Genomic DNA, 20,662 nt, shown 5'->3' on the forward strand with positions numbered 1-20,662 from the left:
TAAGTCAGTTGATGATATTGATGTGAATGGATTTGATGATGAACTCTCTTCTACAGAGATTGCCTATCTTGCCAAGAACTTTAGAAATTTTCTTAGGAATAACAACAAAAGGGCAAGAGGTAAAAACAATGCTGAATCTAGAAATTTTAAGAGGAATGAACCATCTAAGGTTAATAATTCTGAGAAATCAAAAGAGAAAGTTGGTCAAACCTCTACTAACTCTCTAGGTCAACAATGTTAGAATTCCAACCAAGATCACAATACAAGAGGTTCATAATAAGCAACAAAACCATTAACAACAAACCACCAAGTTAGAATTCCAACCAAAAATTAGGTTTTAAGATATCAAAGTCTTTTGTGGGAGACATTCAATAGTAACTAAATTCATAATGTGTAATACTAATTGAACCTTTGTTAATTTTGTTGTTTAGAAGTGGACTTACCTTTTTATCAATATGAATGAATGTTTCATATAGTAAACAAATTTCCCAAAAAAAAAAAAAAAAAAAAAAAAAAAAAAAAACTCAAATGAATGAGTAAAATTTATTGAAACAAGAAAAACCATACAAGAAGTTCAAAAAGAAGCAACAAAAGTTGAATTTAAACATCAAGCTAATAGCACTTAACAAACATCAAAACTAAATCTACAACAAACTAGGCAACAACACTACAGCATCACTAAAAACTACTCAAAGCCAAAATGGCAGCACCAGTCCATACACAACATCTTAGTCTCTAAAAATAGTCCCGTAATTTGAACAAGAAGCCTGTTTGATACAGTTTCTTTTTTTCTTTTTCTTTTTTTTTTTTCTTTTTTTTTTTTTGATGAATAAAGAAAGAAAACATATACATTTAGTTACCCTTTTACAAATTATATGCAAATTTCATTATATAGAATTTTAGCTATTATATCAAAGCCATTACATGTGGTCATACCAATGAAACACTTAACATACTTAAACCACTCTAAAAAGAAAACAAATACAATTCAACTGAAACATCACTCTTTTGCTTAGCATAAGTTTGATACAGAAAATATTACACACCATAACAATATTGATACAAAAACGATAATGCATTACAATAATACAATGACAAAGGCGACATTGAATGGGAGAAACAACTACTGATGATCTGGTTGGTTGAGAAAAGAGTTGTATCTTATTTGATCTGGCACTTGAAAATCCTTGAAACATTGACATTTGAAGCTAAGCCTAACAGTATTAACAAGAGAAATATAAATAAAAAGTTAAATCTAATAAAAAATGCAAAAAAGAAAAAGGTCTATAATGTGTGAAAGTGGGAAATGCAGGCTTACCAACTACAATTCAAACATAGTAAACAAACTTGGTAATAAGAATACTAACATTAGTAAAAAAATTGTCTACAAATAAAAAATTTGAACAATGGTTGTTGTCCAATTGTTGCTTCATGCTACTCACAATGATATGTATAAAATTATTGATAAGTTTCAAGCTAATTGTCATAATAAAGGCTATTTATTTGTTAGAAGCATTAGTATAAGAAAGAGGAAAAAAACCATTGAACAATGTCTATGATCATTTTCTGGGTTGAAGCTGGTTAACAAAATGGAGTAGTGGCTTATGAAAAATGGTGCTTGTAATTTAAAGTAAATGTAATAGTCTTAAGTGGGTGGGGATGTACCTGTAATTATCTAAAAGTGGTGTGGGCACTTTGGTCCTCCATGAATCACCTTTGCAGATGCTTTAACAATGCTGAATCACCAAGCTTGTACCATTTGTAGTTTTCTCCACGAGTCCTATACCTAAAAGTGACAGAGGATATATGCTTGATTTTCCCAAAATTAGGGCCTTCATTTGGTTGCAGACTAAGAACGAATTCAGTCGGCATTTCATCAAATTGTAGATATTTAAGGCATTTCAGATGGTGGATGCCAGAGGGCACCTCTTTTAGCTGTGGGCAATCTTCAATTTCAAGCTTTTCAAGAAGAGGCAAGGCACCTTCATCTATTATCAACTTATTCAATCCTCTCGAAGTTCGAAGAACTAAAGCCTTGAGTTTTTGGAAGCCTCCTCCCTCAATATGTAATTGCTCACCTTTGTATCCATCTTGAAGCCAAAGATCCATCAAATTAGGCAGAGCTTGAAGGACCTTTAATGGATCTTCCATTAATTTTGACCAGTTTAAAACAATTCGAACTATACTCTTGAGTTTGGGAATCCATTCTGGCAACTTTTCTAGTTGCCCATGTAGGCCAAGAGTTTGTAGGAGGGGAGGAGGAGAAGGCAGCAATTGCAAATCAAGAACTTCTTCCTCACTTATGGCAAAAATTACCAACGACTGAAGGTGACTCATTTTCTGTATCGCAGTGCACAAATCCATCCCATTCTCTTTCTTCACTTTAGAGATCGAAAATTTCCTCAACTGTGCCAAACTTCCCAATTCTGTTATGAGGGTAGCACTACTGGCTTCAATAAAAAAAAGCTTCTGTAAGGACTCTAAATGCCTAATGTCATTTGGTATCTTTATTCCACAATGAGAAACTATACAGTGTTGAGTATCTCTTTTAAAATTGTAGGCCACAAGATATCGTAGCTTACGAAGCCCACTAATATCTGCTGGAAGCTCAGACACAAGGGAATGTTTCAAATCTAACGTCTCTAGGTTGTGCAATTTACCTATGGACTTTGGAAGCATTTGCACTTTTGTATCTCTTAGGCTTAAATATGTTAGATGGAATAGGTTTCCCACTTCTTTAGGAATGTAATCTATAGGAGCACCTTCACAATCCATTATTTTCATTAACTTGAATTTTGCAAAACAAGTAGAAAGAAAAGAACTAGGCACTTCATTTACCCCCAAAAGGAGAATAGAACGAGTTTGAGAATTAGTAATACTCTGCAAACGAGTGTTCACATTGTTCTGAATTGAGAGGCGTCGAGCTGCTCTCTCAAAATTTGAGTAATTTGTCATTGAGACCAAATTGAAACTCAATTCCTCTGACCTTGAAAGAATGACCTCATGCATCATATCATGAACTCGACAACGTCGAATTTTCCCAATAATATCTTCCTCATTCACTTGAACCAAGCTTCTGTGAATAAGCTGGTTCAAATACTCTTGTGCAACGTCTTCCAATGTCAACCCTTTCTTTTCTTTTACAAAACCTTCAGCTATCCATAGCCGAGTTAGTCTTGCACAATTAATGAAGCAATCCTCTGGAAACATTCCAAAATATAAAAAACATGCTTTAAGGTTGTAAGGTAAATCATGATAACTGAAGGATAGAATTTTAGTGATACTTTTAAGACGTGAATTAATTTCAAACTCTGAACTAAGACTATCAAGAACTTTGCGCCACTCAGAGACTGCCTTGGCTTTGGTTGAAAAAAGGCCACCAATAGCCACAATTGCTAGTGGTAACCCTCCACATTTCTCAACTATTCCACAAGAAATATCAACAAAATCAGGAGGACATTGCCCCCCTTCTCGTTTAAACACCTTCTTACAAAAGAGCTCAAAGGCTTTTTCAAAAGGTAAGGATGACATCTTGTACACATAATAATCAAGAGATTCATTGCTAGAAGGAGCAACATCCTCATTTCGAGTTGTGATTATTATTCTACTGCCTTTGTCATTCTCTGGGAAAGAACATTTTATACATTCCCAAAATTCTATATCCCATACATCATCAAAGATTACTACATACCTTTGCTCACGTAAATAGTGCTTCAATTCTTCAATTAGTGATGTCACCTTCATTGTGTCAAATTCTTTCGGAGCAAACTCCTTCCTTGCTTTGTAGAATTGCTTAATCACATCCCTTAATAGCTCCTCCATCTTGTATGATTGAGACACAGTGATCCAAGCACGACAATCAAAGTGTGGTGCCACCTCATCATTGTCGTATACTTTCCTAACAAGAGTGGTTTTCCCAAGGCCACCAATGCCGACCACTGAAAACACCATGTGATTAGATGATCCTTTTAATAGCCAATTAATCAATTTGTCTCTATGAGACTCAATGCCCACTACCTCAGCTTCCTCGATGAAAAGGGATGTCATTCGAGGATCCCATGTATCACTTTTAGCATCAATACTGGATCTTCCTTGCTCTATGGCATTGAAGCCATATCTTTCACCACTCTTTTGGATGTCCTTGAGTATCCTGTTGATATCTTGAATTTCAGAGGCAATCACATGTCGTGCTTTTAGGTTTATGGTAAAGTGAAAAACCTTCTGAAGAAAATAGGAGAAACGCTTTTGCCTGTGAAGTTTTGCAAAATGAAGTATGTATTCATCAATGACATCTTCTATGTGATAAGCTTCTTCCCTCACATGTTTCACCCATGTCTTTGCAACATTGCTCATGTCATACTTCTCCTTAAGGAAAGATTGGATCATCTCCATTTCACGTCTGATGCTTGTAACTTCTTCATGGATGCCCTTAAGCAATTTCGCTTCTGTGATTAACAGTGGGGCCAAATTTTGTATAACTAGGCTGACTGCACTTTCGGCCATTTTCCTTCCTACTTAGATCACTGGCCATAATTATGTGCAAATAAAGTCAATGCCAAATATAACAGAATATCAAAAAAACAAAAAGGGCTTATGTTTCACAGTATTACCTTCTGAGCAGGAAGGTCAAGTTTCGTGTTCTCTTTTACAAATTTGGTGTGCACTAAAAGAAAACAAAATATCCCGCATGGCCACTAGGTGTAGTAGAATCAAAGAATTGTTGCCTCAGGCTAGCAACCTACTTTTGTAACATAAAGAAAATATATCAATACCACATCATTATTGTGAGCTAAATGGCCCAGCTCTATAAATGCTTTGTACTGAGACCCAAAGAAATGTATATCCTTACCAATAGTAGTACATCCAACAAAGGAATTTTTTCTTTTTCTTTTTCTTTTTTTTTTTTTTGTGCTAAATATTTGGTTTTTGAAATTTATTTTGTTAAAAAGCATCTATTGCTACTTATTTAGTTATGTAGTATCTTTTTGGAACTTGACTTTCTCAAAATTGAGTTCAAAGTAGAACTTGATTTTGCCAAAGTCGAGTTCTATACAATTTAGTGATATGTGGCAAATGTGGAACTCGATTTTCTCAAACTTGAGTTTCACGTTCCACTAAATTTCATAATACTCGACTTTAGTGAAATCAAGTTCCAAGTTCAAACTTGTTGACTTTCAAAAAATTGAGTTTCAAAAAGAAGTTACTTAACTAAATATTTTACGATAGAGACTTTGGAACAAAATAATTTTCAAAAACTGAATATTTAGCATAAAAGGCCCCCAAAAAAATATAATCTTTCTCATATTAATATAGATGCTAATTAGCGGGAATGGGAATAAACCTAGCAGATTGGAGCCTAGTATTTATTTTTATTTTTTTAAGTTAGGGCAACTGCCACTATATCTTACTAGCTTTACCGTTTTTGCCTTTACACAATGAAATGCTTGAACAAACTTTAATTTAGACGGTGGAAATGCATTAAAAAGATGCCATGTCACTATTAGTTAGCCCCATAGGCAATAATATTAACGACAGTTAACAAAATTACTAATAGTGCTCATTTTTTAAATTGAAGAACTAATAGTGCTCAATTGAAACTTAAGGTATTAATTGCACTCAAAGAGTAAACTTTAGGAACTAATATTATAGTTTTGCCTATTTAAATCAATAAATAAAATGGTCAAGTAAAATAATTAGAAAAATAATGAAACATTATTTTGTTTTAAAAAAAAACTAAAATTTTATTGGAATTTGTTTAGTGCAGGTTTTTTTTGGGTTAAACTATTATTTCTAATTAGTTTTACCTAAAATATAACAAAAGAAAAATCAAATACTTCGATCAGTTGATAGTGTAAAATTATCATGAAAATTTGATATAGGTAGGGTTGAGGCTCATGTAAAATAAAAGATATTTATTAGATATTATATTTATAATCTTCTCAATCCTTCCTAAGGAAAGTTATGTGTGTGTGTGTGTAGAGAGAGAGAGAGAGAGAGATTAGTATTATGTCAATGCGATATAAATAAACTATGGGTCATTCTACCGTACCCCCTATTATTTTTGGGGGGTACGGTACCCACCCATATCTGAACCATTGATTTGGTGTTGTTATCATCTTAGCCGTTAATTTAATTTTAGTAGAAACCGGTTACTGGCAAAGCAAGTCACTGTATATAAACTAAAAAAAAAAATTCTGATGGTCTCTCTGAGTTTTTTTTTCTCACGCGTTCTCCGATTTTTCTTCCTCTCTCACGTTCTTCACTTCCTCTTGCGTTTTCTGGTAAAGGTTTCCTTCTTTCTAAAAAACATTGAAGGTTTCTTTAAAGGATCATAATCCTTTTGATATTGCTAGAGGTAAGTATCAAAATGATAAAACCCTATTTTCACTGCTATTGTTTTTTTTTCCCTTTTTTCTTTATTAGTTTCTTGTGGGTATTGTGTATGGGGAAGAGTCCTCAATCTTCTTCTGGTATGTTTGGATGGCATGGGATTTCGTTTAGGATTTGGATTTGGGTGGGTAACTTAAAAAGAGAAGAATTTGTATTTGACCCAAATCCATCTTGGAATTAAAGTTCCAAATCTATTGATTTCAAATCCCTCACTAACCGTGGAATTTGGGAAATCCTTCCACAACGCTCGCGTCTTCACTGCCTCAAGCTACGACAACAATGTTAAAGCCGCAACCACCATGGTGTTCAAGTTTGTCTCTCTTAGCCTATCTAAGTTCGTTCTGGGTTTGTCTGTATTTCTGTTTTTGTTTGTATTTGAGTTGTGTGGGTTTTGTTTGGATTTTTCTATGTGGGTCTGTATCTACTGGAAAGCATGGGTTGGTTTAGTTTTGTTAAGAAATTGTTGGAGATATTTTTTTAGAGTTCCGAGTTGGTCTAATTTAAATGCAATGAATTGTTTGATGAAATGCCTCTACGAGCTATGTATTTTAATGCATGATAACTTTTTGGATGACAGTGGTGATAACATTTTAACTAGTTTAACATAAGATGTTTGCTTTGTGTATACCTACATTGATATCAAAGTTTGTCCTGTTGGTAGATTTGTATCAATGCCTAGTCTATGATGAAAGAAGACTACCTAGTGCTAATTATGTAATTGATTCCTTTTGTTTCCATAGAACAGGCAAAACCTTTTTTTTTTCATGTCTAATAAGCATTTTGATGGCTTTGCTTAACCCTGGAATAGCTTTGAAATATATTTGTAATGTTGAGTAGATAACATCAATTCATCTCAATCCAACATCCTCTCTTTCTCTTCTTAGTAGTTCTTTCATAGTGTTTCTCCCTTATTTTAATCACAATGTGTGGGATGCTTATGCCAAGGTATGGTCCCAATTTATGACTCTTTTTTCGCTTAAATTATGATGGGGTATTCTTTGTATTTGCAATTTTGGAACTTGTTGGTCAGTTTTTTTGGGTTATGTTATACTACTTAGGTTGGTTTTATTTTCCTCTTGTTATACTGTTAAGGGAGTGCCATTGGCCATTACATTGGGGCATTGGATTTTTCTTAAGGTACTAGAGTTTGCCGTTTGTTAAGGTTTTGTTACACATTTTCTTGTTGTAGATTTGGTGATTGAAGAACAGATTCAGCACTAGTAAATTATATCAATACTCGATAAAGTAATTCATTTGTACATGGTAGAGAATAAAAAGATCTCTATACTCGTCGATTCTTTTATTCCTTCTGTATTAAAATTTTATCTCTCAATGACTACGCAAGTATAGTGCCTCTGTTTTTAAAGTCATTCTCATCTATCTTGAGTCTTTGTGTATTATTTGCAAACAGGACTCATACCATTTTCAAAAAATAAAATAAATAATCCTACTCAGTACAACAAAATTGAAAATTCAAAAAAATAAAATTGCAGGCGTGAAGGATTCGAACCAGAGTTGCTCGGCAAAAAATATACTGACTTGCCACCATGTTGATTCGAACAAAGTATAGAGATGAAAATTGACCTTTTAACAGCCAATTATGTTCAAATTATATGTTCCAATATTTTATAAGAACAAATACCAAATGGCTTTAGAATGACGAGTTTGTATAAATTTTGCGAAACCTAAGAGAGAGAGAGAGATAAGTGTTTTGTGGCATCGCTAAGTCTTCAACAACAAAAACATTTCATTGCTATTAGGGCTTTCTTAGACTTAGCTAGTGGAGGCTCTGCTGACTCAAATGAGGCTTACACTTATCATTGTGGTCGATATGCTAAACTCTCAATGACAAAATTATTTTGATAATTTTTTTAAAAAGACTGGGTTGTTCGTTTTTGGTAAAATCGGTCAATTGTGCTTAATTGTTTTTAGCTTTTCTATTGGTAATTTTTGTTATTGTGGAAATTTTTTGGGATGTTTATTTTGTTTTAGATGGGTCTAAATATAATAATAATTTAATGAAACAAAACTACATAGACACTTTAGTTGGGGTGGTTATACTCATCATACACAGTCATTTGACACTTCCGCATACGTGGATCTAATGAAAATGCCTAAAAAATATAAAACCTGGTGTAGTAGCCTTGATTGATGACTATTTTATACTGATCTGTAGTTTCAATTCAAGTTTTTATTGAAAATTTTAAAATTTTCAACAATCTTTGTATTGGATTTTTTGCATAACTTGCTAATTGTATAGTCACCATATTTCCAACCTTAAACACCACAATAAACACACAACTGTGATTAAGTTGCAAATGTTGCATAAGAACAATTAGAGAGCACATAAGGTTATACATCTTCGGTTTTATAGTATATATTGATGATGCATAGAAAATCAGTAGGCTGAATGCTTCGGGCTTCAATGGGCTTGAGATTGCTTGGAAGGCCTGAAAAGAAAGAAGCATGAGATCAAAGGTGATCGGGGTGAACTGGCCGAGAACCCTCCGATGCTTAAGTTAGTTTTCTCTTTTAAACTCAGGAATTCCAACTCTATAAGTGGTGAAAAACTTACTTTGATTTCATATGGCTGAGTCCTTTTATAGTGAGTTTTGGAGTGGTCACTTGTTTAGTAACTTCCTCAACGTGGATGGAAGTTAGAAGTAAGGGAACCACCAAATGTGAAAAAAGAACCATCACATGTGATGTTGGAACAAGATAATGTGAGGATGGAACCGTTAAATATGAGAAAAAAAAAGTAAGGAAACCACCCAATGTAATAAAAGAATTGTCACATGTGATGTTAGAACTGCACAATGTGAGGATGAAATCGTCAAATGTGAGAAAAAAATAAGGGAACCACCAAATGTGAGAAAAGCACTATCAAATGTGATGTTGGAATTACATAATGTGAGGATGAAACTGTCAAATGTGAGAAAAAAAATAAGGGAACCATCAAATGTGATAAAAAATTGACACATGTGATATTGGAACTGCACAATGTGAGAATGAAATCTGTTAGGTTCTAAGGTCTTAGGATTTTATGTATTTAGAACTCTAATTTGTAATGTTGGCAAACCATGATCAAACATTGTATTTAGTCTTATTTAGACTTGCTCAAAGTTGGTCTTATATTGTAAAGTTGGAATCGAGTGGCTGCAGAAGTACTTGGGACTTTCGGCCTGGCTCGATCGATCGAAGAATAGACTCGATCGATCGAAAATCGCACAGGTTGATTTTTCTGCAGAATTTCCAACTCAGCCCTACTTCATTAAACGTTTAGGGTTTTATGTTTTTACCCTAGGTATATAAACAAAACCCTAGTCACGTTTTTGAAGGTTGTCCATATTGTATTGTTGCTCATACATTGCTGTTTTGTGTGAATCTCTTGTGAGATCTTTGAGGAGCTTTCCTTTACACAAAACTTAGGGTTTTCATGGTGGAGATTATTTCAACATCTTGAAGATCATTACTGTTGCAACCATTGGAACTTAAAAGAAAAGCAAGCGGGGAGCTTGTAGCTGATTGAGGAATTCAAGAAAGAAGTAGTCCGTGGATTCGGAGCCTGCGCGTGGTCGTGTCAGGAAGTTCTACTGGTGGGTAGCATTAGGAAGTCGAGCGGGGAGCTTGTAGTCCTTTTGTACGAACTTCAATTCTTTCATAGTGAATTCAGGTTAGCCTTGAGGATCGGTGGGTCAAATCCTCCCCAGGTTTTTACCGTGTGGTTTCCTGGGTGATCATATCTTGTGTTATTTATTTTCCGCTGCTTTATATTCTTGATATGATTGTTTGGATTGTTTTAACCTAGAATTGCTTAATTTGACTAAGTAACAACTTGGCTAATTAATCTAGGCTACGCAATCTGGTTGTTTAAGGGGTCTAAATTCCCGTCAAAATCATCAAATGTGAGAAAAAAAAAATAAAGGAACCACCAAATGTGAGAAAAGAATTGTCACATGTGATGTTGGAATTGCACAATGTGAGGATGAAACCGTCAAATGTGAAAAAAAAAGTAAGGAAACCACCCAATGTGACAAAAAAACTATCACATGTGATGTTGGAATTGCAAAATGTGAAGATGAAACCGTCAAGTGTGAGAAAACAGTAAAGGAAAAACCCAATGTGACAAAAGAATTATCACGTATGATGTTGAAACTGCATAATGTGAGGATGGAACCGTTAAATGTGAAAAAAAAAGTAAGGGAACCACCAAATGTGATAAAAGAACTGTCACATGTGATGTTGGAATTACATAATGTGAGGATGAAACCATCAAATGTGAGAAAAAGGAAGGGACCACCAAATGTGAAAAAGAACTGTTACATGTGATGTTGGAACTAAGATAATGTGAGGATGGATCCGTTAAATATGAGAAAAAAAAAGTAAAGGAAACCACCAAATGTAAAAATAACTGTCACATGTGATTTGAAACTGCACAATTAAGGATGAAACATCAAATGTGAGAAAAAATAAAGGAACCACCAAATGTGAAAAAGACTATCAATGTGATGTTTGGAATTCATAATGTGAGGATGAAACGTCAATATGAGAAAAAAATAAGGGAACCACTAAAGTGAAAAAAATGTCACATGTGATATTGGAACTGCACAATGTGAGGATGGAATCATCAAATGTGAGAAAAAAAAATAAGGAAACCACCAAATGTGAGAAAAGAACTGTCAAATGTGATGTTGGAACTGCACATTGTGAGGATGGAACCGTCAAGTGTGAGAAAAAGTAAGGGAACCACCCAATGTGACAAAAGAATTGTTATATGTGATATTGGAACTGCACAATGTGAGGATGAAACCGCATAATGTGAGAATAGAATCGTCAAATATGAGAAAAAAGTAAGAGAACCACCAAATGTGAGAAATAACTGTCACATGTGATGTTGGAACTGTACAATGTGAGGATGGAACCATCAAATGTGAGAAAAAAATAACCTGGTGTAGCAAGTTACTTACTAGTGGGTATCGTACTCCCCTTTTTTTTGGAGGGTACAATAGAATTACTCATAAACTATATGTAAACTAATAAATTTCAATAGTATAATTAAATTAGACAATAAATAGTTAATAAAAAATAACAAAAAGTACTTTAAGTTATGTGATAAAACACATCATTCAATCCAAATTTTTATTAAAGCCTAAATTATAAATTAGGGTAAATTACAAAGTTAGTTCCTATCCTTTACATCATATTTCAATTTGGTCCCTAACCTTTCAGCACTATGTCATTTTAGTCCTTGCTGTTATCTTTTAGATGAAAAAGTCTGATATGTTAAATGTAATAATAAAAAATTAACTTATTTGCCACATCAATCACGAACAGTACACCCACGTCATATTAAAATTGTTTTTTAAAGAAGAAAACTAAATTGTTGTTCTCACTTCTCACGTGAGATTGGGCTTGGGAAAATATTTAAAATCCCTATCACTCTCACTCTTGCTCTCATCTCTATGCCTAATCCCTAACTCTCTTGGCTAAAACAGGAGTTGCAGACGGATGGCAATGGCGAGGTCAGGGCCGGGTTTTCTCTCTGGCCACATCAATTGACTTTTAGAATTTTCTTTAAATGTTAATCTTCTCATACTCTGTTTGTTAATTAGCTTACACAAACTGTTTCTAGTTTTGAGAAATGAGACCCAAAAAAAAAAAAAAATTTGAAATCCAACCAAAAAAAGAAAAATAAAACATACAACAAAATCAAAGAATGCACCTATCTTCGAGTAATTGAGCAAACTCCTCTTTTATAATCTGGTACATGTAGTGTAGTTTATCGATTGGATTTTACATTGGGGCCCACAAAGTTTCAGCCATTTGGTACATGTAGTTTATGGACAAGGATTGAATATGGTAATAATGATTTCAATGATATCATGTGGTCATTATCTTCTAGAGCACCAAAACAGTCGAATCTCCCATATGCCTGAATATACAACTATTAGATTGATAAATCCATATTTCTAACTTTTGTATGCGATCTCTATTACGACCGCTGACAAAGAGGATAGAAAGTAGAAACCATAAACAATCACCCAAACCCCAAATGAAAATCCACCTTTCCAAAACCCCCAAACCCAAATTCCAAATTAGTAAACCTAAGGTGAGCGTGAGAGTTATTAGGGACATTGATGAGCATGAGAATGAGTGAGAGGGATTTTAATTTTTTTTATTATTTTGTTTGACAGTTGGGATTTGGTGTGACAAGTAAATTAATTTTTTATTATTCCGTTTGACACATCAAACTTTTCCATGCAAGAGATAATGGCAAAGACCAAAATGACATGATGGCATGACGCTAAAAAATTAGGGACCAAATTGACACATTGAAAGATTAGGGACTAAAGATAGGGACTAGCTTTGTAATTTACCCAAAGTAAAAATTTGGCATTTGCAGCCTCAGGATAATAACACAGATTTGGCTAAAAAAGAGTATAGGTAGTTAATAGTCTTGTTGAAAATATTTAGGATTGTAATTTCTCCTATCTATTGTAATTATTATATACTAGCCTCATCACACGCGCTTTGCGCGTGCGATGAGGCTCTTTTTTTTTTGTTGGGGTTTAGTGTCGTAATTTTTCATTTATCACAATTTGAGGTTTACATGTTTGTCCATCGTATTATGCATTTCCAAAATAACTTACCAAAAGACAAAAAGACTCCAAACAAACCATGCCTTTTGAATTATCCTATTGTTTTAGCAGATTTTATGTTACATCCCTTAATAGGATTATAGGACCAACAATTCTTTTGGCTTAGTAATCGATAAATCCACTAGGAATTTCCTCATGTGAACTTCTGGGTTCGTTAGTTGGAGGGGTAAAAAAGTGAGAGGATTAAAAAATGGTGGGAGGAAGGAAAAGTGAGAGGATAGAAAATATTTTAAAGAGGATAAATCCTGTGATAGAGAAGAAACCACCAAGCATTGTAGGTGAAAAAAAAAATTTATAGTAGTAAGAAAATTAAGCATTTAGTAAATTATAATCTACTATTTTCAAGTCACATCACTATTTGCAGTTCACTTTAACAATCTCAAGCTTCTCAAAAAAATTTAAAAATCTCAAATCATTCTTATGGAAGCTTTAAAGGTTCAAAGAATGATAGATGCGATTCTAAAGAGAAATCGCTGAACATTGTAGGTGTTGTGATGAAATAATTCAACAAAAATTAATTTACTTGGATGAATGATTTATTGGTCACAAATAACTGGCCTCTGAGCACACGCTCACGCGTGTGCTCAGAAGCTCTTCTTTTTTTTGGGTAAGGGTTAATTTAGAGTATCCATTATAATTTTGGATTACTATATTTTCTAATTACAAAAAAAAAAAAAAAAAAAAAAAAAAAAAAAAAAAAAAAACTTACGGGTGTGATGAGTATTATGTGTGGTGAAATAATTTCTTATCACACTCATAGATTTTTTTTGAAATTGAAAAATGTAGTGATCCAAAATTATAATTGATACTTTGGCTATATGATGGACAAAAACCTAGGGAAAAAAAACCCAAAATATCGCGTGTCCTAGACATCTCTCATTTTAAAAAAGAAACCCACCTCCCAATTTTCGGTCTTGTTTGGGAATTCGGCTTTCTTACGGCTCTTTGCGCACACAGCCAAGGCTGAGGCAAATAAACGCCACCATTTTTCACAGGGTAATTCTCTGTTCTGTTAATGATTTATGCGCTTATTATTTTTAGTCTCTTAAATACTTTTAATTAATATTTCTTCTCTCTTTTTGTTGTGTTCTGTCTTTATACTATGTTTCTGGATTTTTCCGATGTCTCGAGTTAAGAGTAGTAGGCAGAGCAATTTAATATATACACTCATTTTCTCTTTTCTCTATTAGAGTGAAAACTTCTGTCAGTTAATGCTCAGCTTTTTTTGTTTTTTTGGCAGAGAAGGGGAAGGGGATTCATGTGGTAGAACTCTTTGCTCTTCCTTTGTTAATTATTATTGTAATGTGTCTTTTCCAAGTTCACATCTATGGCATTTGTTGTCATGTTAATTCTGTCCTTGTTGAACAAGGAAACCCACTGTTAATTCTAATGAGAAGAACAAAGGAACTAGTTAATAATGCATTATTACTTTATTTTTCTGTTATTGACATGTCCATCCATTGCTTCCCAATTTGTGATACAAGTCTAGTGGCAACATTTTTCACAATTGTTGATATGGTCTGTAAAGTCATATCAATGGTAGACATAGGTGAAAGTGATGTTGCTCCATTTAGAATTGATCATGTTAATCGTTATGAGATTTAAACATTTGATTGTGTGCTTGTGTTCAAGCTCAAGAGCTTGATATTGAGCATGAACTTGACTTGACTAATGAAGCAAGCCGAACTCAGGCTTTTAGAATCTCTGACAAGCTCAAGTCAAAAAATTGTTTGTAGGCTTTAATCAAGTTCAAGCAGAGTTTGAACATGCTATCTTTATTATCAAGCCAATCTTGGCCTTTCTATACTTGGCTTGGGTTGATTACAGCCCTACTAGTTGAAGTTCTACGTATATTTCTCTGTTTTTTTACCTATATTTTCTCAGGGACCAAAAGCAGCCCGACCAAGACATTTTGAATTTAAAGTTGTGCTCTTTGTGCTGGAAGATTTCATCTTGGTTTATTATTTTTTTGGCATTTTATTGGGATGTCTTGTAATCAAAAAGTAAAATCATATGACTTTGAATTCTTTGTTTCTTTATTACTGAAAGGAATTATCGATGTTGAGCTTATGTATTGGGTTTGTATGATTGTTTTGCTCTATTGGGGTCTTAGAGATTGTTTTGATTCAATGATTATCTCAAATAAGAGCAAGGGGTTTCTCATATTATTGCATTGGAATAAAAGGTGACCTTTTCCATTGTAATGTTTAGAGTCATTTTATTTTTTGCAAACACAGAGATATGAGTATGGTTATTAAAATGTGAATTGTATTGTGAATCAAATTTTTCACTTTTTTGTGTTGTGTATCTTACTATATAAAATTTATAAAAAGAATTACAAATGTACATATAAATGGTATGTTTAATAAAAAATTGGAATATATATGATGTTGACTGCAAATAGCGTCACCACCTTGCCTCAATTACCACTAGGTATATTTGATGACCACCTTCATGTAATCTAGCTGTTTAGTGCAAATGTGTTCCTTGGTTTCTAAAGGTGCAAAAGGAAAAAAGAAAGAAAGAAAGAAATATATATTTATTTATTTCTTTATTTATATAAACCTAAGTAGATGATATAATGAATGACTAGGATATGAGTTAGAGTTTTCCTATATATAGCAGCAGGTGGTGCTTTACTTTTTCTTTTGTTTTTTGTTTTTTGTTTTTGTTTTTTTTTTTTTTTGAGAATCAGGTGGTACTTTACTTGATTATTTCTTTTGAGGAATTTCATGCTTTTGACCCCCGCATTATTATTATGTTAGGTACATTGGACACTTGGCAGTTCAAACATTGGAAAATTCATAAAGCTTGGAGGCAAAATTGGACTAATTTAGATAGGATGTGGTTTTGTTTACTTGAGTTGTGTGGTGTTATTTTCAGCTCTCTCTCTCTCTCTCTCTACACATGCACCATTGGGTTAGAATTCATTGGCAATGTTTTTCATCTTTTGATAGGGAATGAAGACCCCTTGCATGAACAACTCTTTTGCTACAAGAGAATCGCTGTAGTTCTATCTAATTTACTCTCTGTTTTAAGATGATTAGTTCTCAACAAGAAAAGGGCTATTCTTCTTAATTTGAGTTTTTATTGTAACATTATCTGTGAAATACACACCGTTACAATTTAATCCAAAGCTTGATGGGTTTAGTCATGTATAAGGGTGCAGGAAAAAAACTATTCCAATTTATAAACGACTCTTGCTGCTGTATGACCTTTGCTTCCCTTTAATTTCTTTTTATAGGAATGATTTTAATTTTATTATTTATGAATTTTATAATAATTATCTTTTTTTCATATCACAAGCAATGGCAGGGAATGTAACATTTTTTTGTCTGTTTGTGTATAAGATTTTGGAATATGTCTACTATTTTGGATCATCTGATTCCAAATTCAAATCTACAGGATACCTGATTTAGGACTTATTGTAATGTCTTTTATGTTTCTTTTTCCCATCATTAATTTCATCAATATTGTTCCTTGATAAATTTTATTTGTTTCTTGTCATTGTGTGAATTTTGCTCTAGCATCTGCTATTTTTGCAGGTTATTGTTCCATAACAATCAAGATGCTGATGTTGACTGCAAATTCTGTTGCCACCTTGCCTCAAATACCACTAGTTATACATGATGACTGTTTTCATGTAATCTAGCTGTTTAAGTACAATGATTTAGTGTGTGTTCTTTGGTTGCTAAAAGTGAAAAATAGAGGGCTCTTTTTCATTTTATTTTGTTTTTGTTTTGTTTTTTTTTGTTTTTTTGTTTTTTTTTTTGTTTTTTTTGAAAACGAAGATGATATAAGAAACGACAAGGAAATGTGAGTTAGATTTTCTCTTTGATATAGCCAATACAACCCCTAGATTATTGTGATCGAAGTTCTCTTTCGGATCAAATCAAGTTGAATTCCAACAAAATATGGTGGTTTACTTGATTATCACTTTTAAAGGAATTCATGCGTTTGGCCCCCTGTGTTATTTGTTATAATTATGAAGATGAAGATTAGAGTGTGAGAGATAGAGAGAGACAGAATATATTCCTATCAAAAAAAAAAAAAAAAAAGAGAGAGAGAGACAAAATATATGTTTCATTTAATTCATCATTCCTTTTTGGTGTCATTTGGATGGGAATTTTTACTCATTCAATTTTTTTTGAAAAAGGAACTTCCTTCATGTTGACTATTAATAAAGGAAGACATATCTTGCATTCTAGACGAATGCAGTCTGCTTCTGATATATGTCATTCCGCTTTGGTAAGTTCATTCTTTCATATCCCCAATTACTTGTTTCTCATCTATTATCAATTGTGATCAACGTAAATTCTAAAGATTTTACATTTGTTAGAATGTGAAAATAGTGAGCAATAAAAGTTATCTTTGATTCATTGCATTTTCTAACATGCATCAGTGATACTTTGAGGTGAGCCCTTTTGAGGTGAGCCAAAGTTTCAGAGCTTTCTAGGGATTATTTTGTGCTTGAATTTTTCAATTTTAGTCTCACTTACGAGTTGTCTTAGAATCAGTTACTAACCAGCTGGTTTGGAAATTTTCTGAACACAGTCTCTTGATACTTTCAATGTTAGAGCTTATCTGTGACTTTAGGATTATACTACTGCATCTTCCTTTTGCAATCAGGTTATGTTATGCATGATATATATATATATATATATATATCAAATTAGTTCTAAGCATATGTATTTTTAATGTAACAAAAATAGATAAATAATAATGTACTTTATACTTATCAAAAAAAATAATAATAACGTAGTTTATGTAAGGTATTAAAATTGAGCCCTTGAACAATTTTTTTATATAAAAAATAATAGGCATATAAAAGAGTACCAATAAGATACCAACTTGGAGTAAGTAACTTGTTCAATTTTCAAGAACCTTTTTCTCAAAAAAAAAAAAAAATTTCAAGAACCAGACTTAAAATAAATTATAATAAATAGGTATATAACTATTTTAATCAAGCTAATTAATTAAAAAATGTAACCCTAATATGAATTAGAAATTCAATAGGTATAAAGATATAAGTTTTTCTCATCCAGAATTAAAATAATAATAATAATAACAATAGCAAAAAAAAATTTCTTGAAAAAAAATTTCTAGGCTTAATTGGGCTCAATCTTTCTCAAAATAATAATAATAATAATAAAGCTAATTAATTAAAAAATGTAACCCTAATATGAATTAGAAATTCAATAGGTATAAAGATATAAGTTTTTCTCATCCAGAATTAAAATAATAATAATAATAACAATAGCAAAAAAAAATTTCTTGAAAAAAAATTTCTAGGCTTAATTGGGCTCAATCTTTCTCAAAATAATAATAATAATAATAATAATAAAATTGGACTCAACCCAACTTGAAACTCAGCCTTTACAAGGTCAATAGTCCAATCAGATAAAAAAAACATTAAAAAAAAAATAAAATATCATTCTCTCATTCCCTATTTGGTTAGAAAATGAACCCAAAATTTTTCATTTCTTACATTTTTCTCTTCCTTTCATGTATTGGGGTTTCTTTTTTCCTTGTGGAGGTGAGTTTTAAGTTCCAACAAATTCCTGGTTCTTAGTGCTCTCTGTGCACAGATCCATGGCCGAGGCCAACAAAAGCGACGATTATAAACAAAAGCAATGATTATAAAGAAGGTAAATGTCTCTCTATTTCTCTGTTCTGTTAATGCTTTATAGGCTTATTATGTTAATTCCATTGAAGTATTTATTTAATTTCTTCTTTCTCTATCTCTGTGTACTAGGTTCCTGGGTTTTTGGGGTGGCTCACTTAATAGATCTTTGTCATCCCTATCTTGGGATTTTCTCAATGATTTAATAGATGAAACCACTTGTTTCTACTTCTTAAAAAAGGAAAAATAGTAGACCATCAGAAAATTTGGGAGTTCATTCTAGTGGTTAAAATGTGTAGAGAAGTGTGTTATTGAGGAGGGACCTGAGTTTGGTTGTTTACAGGGAATATATATTTTTATATATTTATCCATTAAAAATAACAGCAAGCTGGGAGAATCAGTATCTAACCTTGCCCATTACAAGTTATGCTATCCTAAGGTGCCCACTAAATTGAGTAAGAATTTTGAATATAGCAATTAATAATACAATAAGCAAAAAGGTGAAAGAGAAGAAAAATTCATAATCTTGGTGTTTCTGATAATTTTTAAAGCAGATTATTATAAGAAATTCAGCAATTCCTTCTTAAGCTTTTTACTAAGGGTGTGTTTGGATACCGCTTATTTTGCTGAAAATTGAAAATTGAAAACAATAAAAAAAAATTTCCAGATTACCATTCACACCAAAAACACTGTTCATTTGCCTATTTGCATTGTTCATGACCCATTAACAGTGTAATAAGCGCTGGTAAAAAAAAAAAAAAAAAAAAAAAAAAAAGTTGAAAATGTAAAACGTGGGACATGGACGCTGAACCCAAACGCTGCCTAATAATTCAAGAAAAAATTGTAACAAAATGGGCTCATTTCACATGCTAAGAACAATTAAAACTCGTTATATGGTAGTCTCAATGAATGGCATCAGAAACATAAGAGTACCTGCTCTCTAAATTCCACTTCTGCTCTTTAAATTGCACTTGTTTTTCTTCTTGAGTAGGCAGAGCAGCAACATCAACCTGATCACACACGTACGATAATTATTCTCCACATAAAGTATATGTCTAAAGCTAATCTTGCAAAAGTGCATGAGATCTTACATTTCAGAAATAATTTTAATGGAGTTTCCTTGTATGCTTGGGGCTTAGGAACAGATTCAATGGATGTATTTTGCTTTACAAGTAATCGCATCTATGGCTAAAGATGATGAAGGGAGATTGTGCCATGGCTTTGGGAAAAAGGAATGGTAATCTGTAATTTCTGCTTTCATTTTTTTTGTCAATATTTATAAAGAATGATCTTCAACATTGTGCCAAATGTTTTCTGTTCTCTAAAGTTATCCACTAGGGGGACCATTCATTTTGTCTTCTCCTCTGCCTGTCAATTGTTTTTTTTCTTGAGAAAGCATGTGAAACCTTTCATCTTTCAATCATTGTAGAAAATTCAACGTTGTACCAATGTTAGTGGGAATGCTTTTACAAAACCAATTGGTAGCTGATGAGTTTCAACTTTCAACTAGCTATAGACTTTTCAAACTATGTTCTCCACCTTCTAAATTAATCATAACCAATATTACATATTTACATTGCTAGATTTCATAAAGTTCTTTTTTTTCTTTTTTTTTTTTATCCTGAAAGTTTCATAATGTCGTTTTTTACTGTATTAGATGGTATTTCTTTTTTATCTATTAATGAAAACAAATAATGAAGAGTTGATGAATATTCTTTCTGCCTGATTTCTATTATCGTTTTTGAAAATGTTCTCCCCAACTGCACTAGTCATCTATGCCATTTAGGATTGAGTGAAAAAAAAAAAATCATATGCCCTTAAGAAAAGAATGTACCTTCTATATATAAATAGCAGTAGGAACTGTTGAATATTTCGATATTAGGAGTATTATATAAACCAATGATAAAAAGAAAATACCAACCCTGAATAACATTTGATATAATGCTAACATGAGGGAAGTTATTCTTTTAAAAATGTATTGTTTGCATAC

At 32.6% G+C, this 20,662-nt stretch overlaps 2 protein-coding genes and 1 long non-coding RNA gene across 4 annotated transcripts in view; 2 read left to right on the plus strand and 1 right to left on the minus strand.

The window, feature by feature from the left end:
- The window catches only part of LOC136062485 (monothiol glutaredoxin-S15, mitochondrial-like), a 70,757-nt gene that overhangs the window by 21,635 nt on the left and 28,460 nt on the right, over positions 1-20,662 (plus strand). The gene's annotated exons all lie outside the window — the stretch shown is intronic.
- LOC112029818 (disease resistance protein RPM1-like) lies at positions 983-19,961 on the minus strand. Of its 2 annotated transcripts, none has more exons than XM_065761589.1 (5): positions 19,764-19,961; positions 19,606-19,682; positions 4,611-4,738; positions 1,666-4,523; positions 983-1,214 (listed from the first exon to the last, which is right to left on the minus strand). In XM_065761589.1, the coding sequence occupies exon 4, from the start codon at positions 4,501-4,503 to the stop codon at positions 1,711-1,713; it is 2,793 nt and encodes a 930-aa protein (XP_065617661.1). In that variant the 5' UTR covers positions 4,504-4,523; positions 4,611-4,738; positions 19,606-19,682; positions 19,764-19,961; the 3' UTR covers positions 983-1,214; positions 1,666-1,710. The 2 variants fall into 2 exon arrangements, with proteins under 2 accessions (XP_065617661.1, XP_023918264.1); XM_024062496.2 differs by having other exon boundaries at positions 4,611-4,741.
- Positions 13,895-16,260, plus strand: LOC136062499 (uncharacterized). The gene is made up of 2 exons (XR_010624223.1): positions 13,895-14,045; positions 15,815-16,260. It is a non-coding gene; the product is annotated as an uncharacterized LOC136062499 (long non-coding RNA).

This window comes from Quercus suber, unplaced genomic scaffold, assembly GCF_002906115.3.
Source record: "Quercus suber isolate HL8 unplaced genomic scaffold, Cork oak 2.0 scaffold_420, whole genome shotgun sequence".
In the NCBI taxonomy this organism is placed as follows: domain Eukaryota; kingdom Viridiplantae; phylum Streptophyta; class Magnoliopsida; order Fagales; family Fagaceae; genus Quercus; species Quercus suber.

What these genes read in the sequence shown, in the direction of transcription:
- LOC112029818 (XM_065761589.1), bottom strand. Translation starts at nt 4,503, where the DNA reads ATGGCCGAAAGTGCAGTCAGCCTAGTTATACAAAATTTGGCCCCACTG.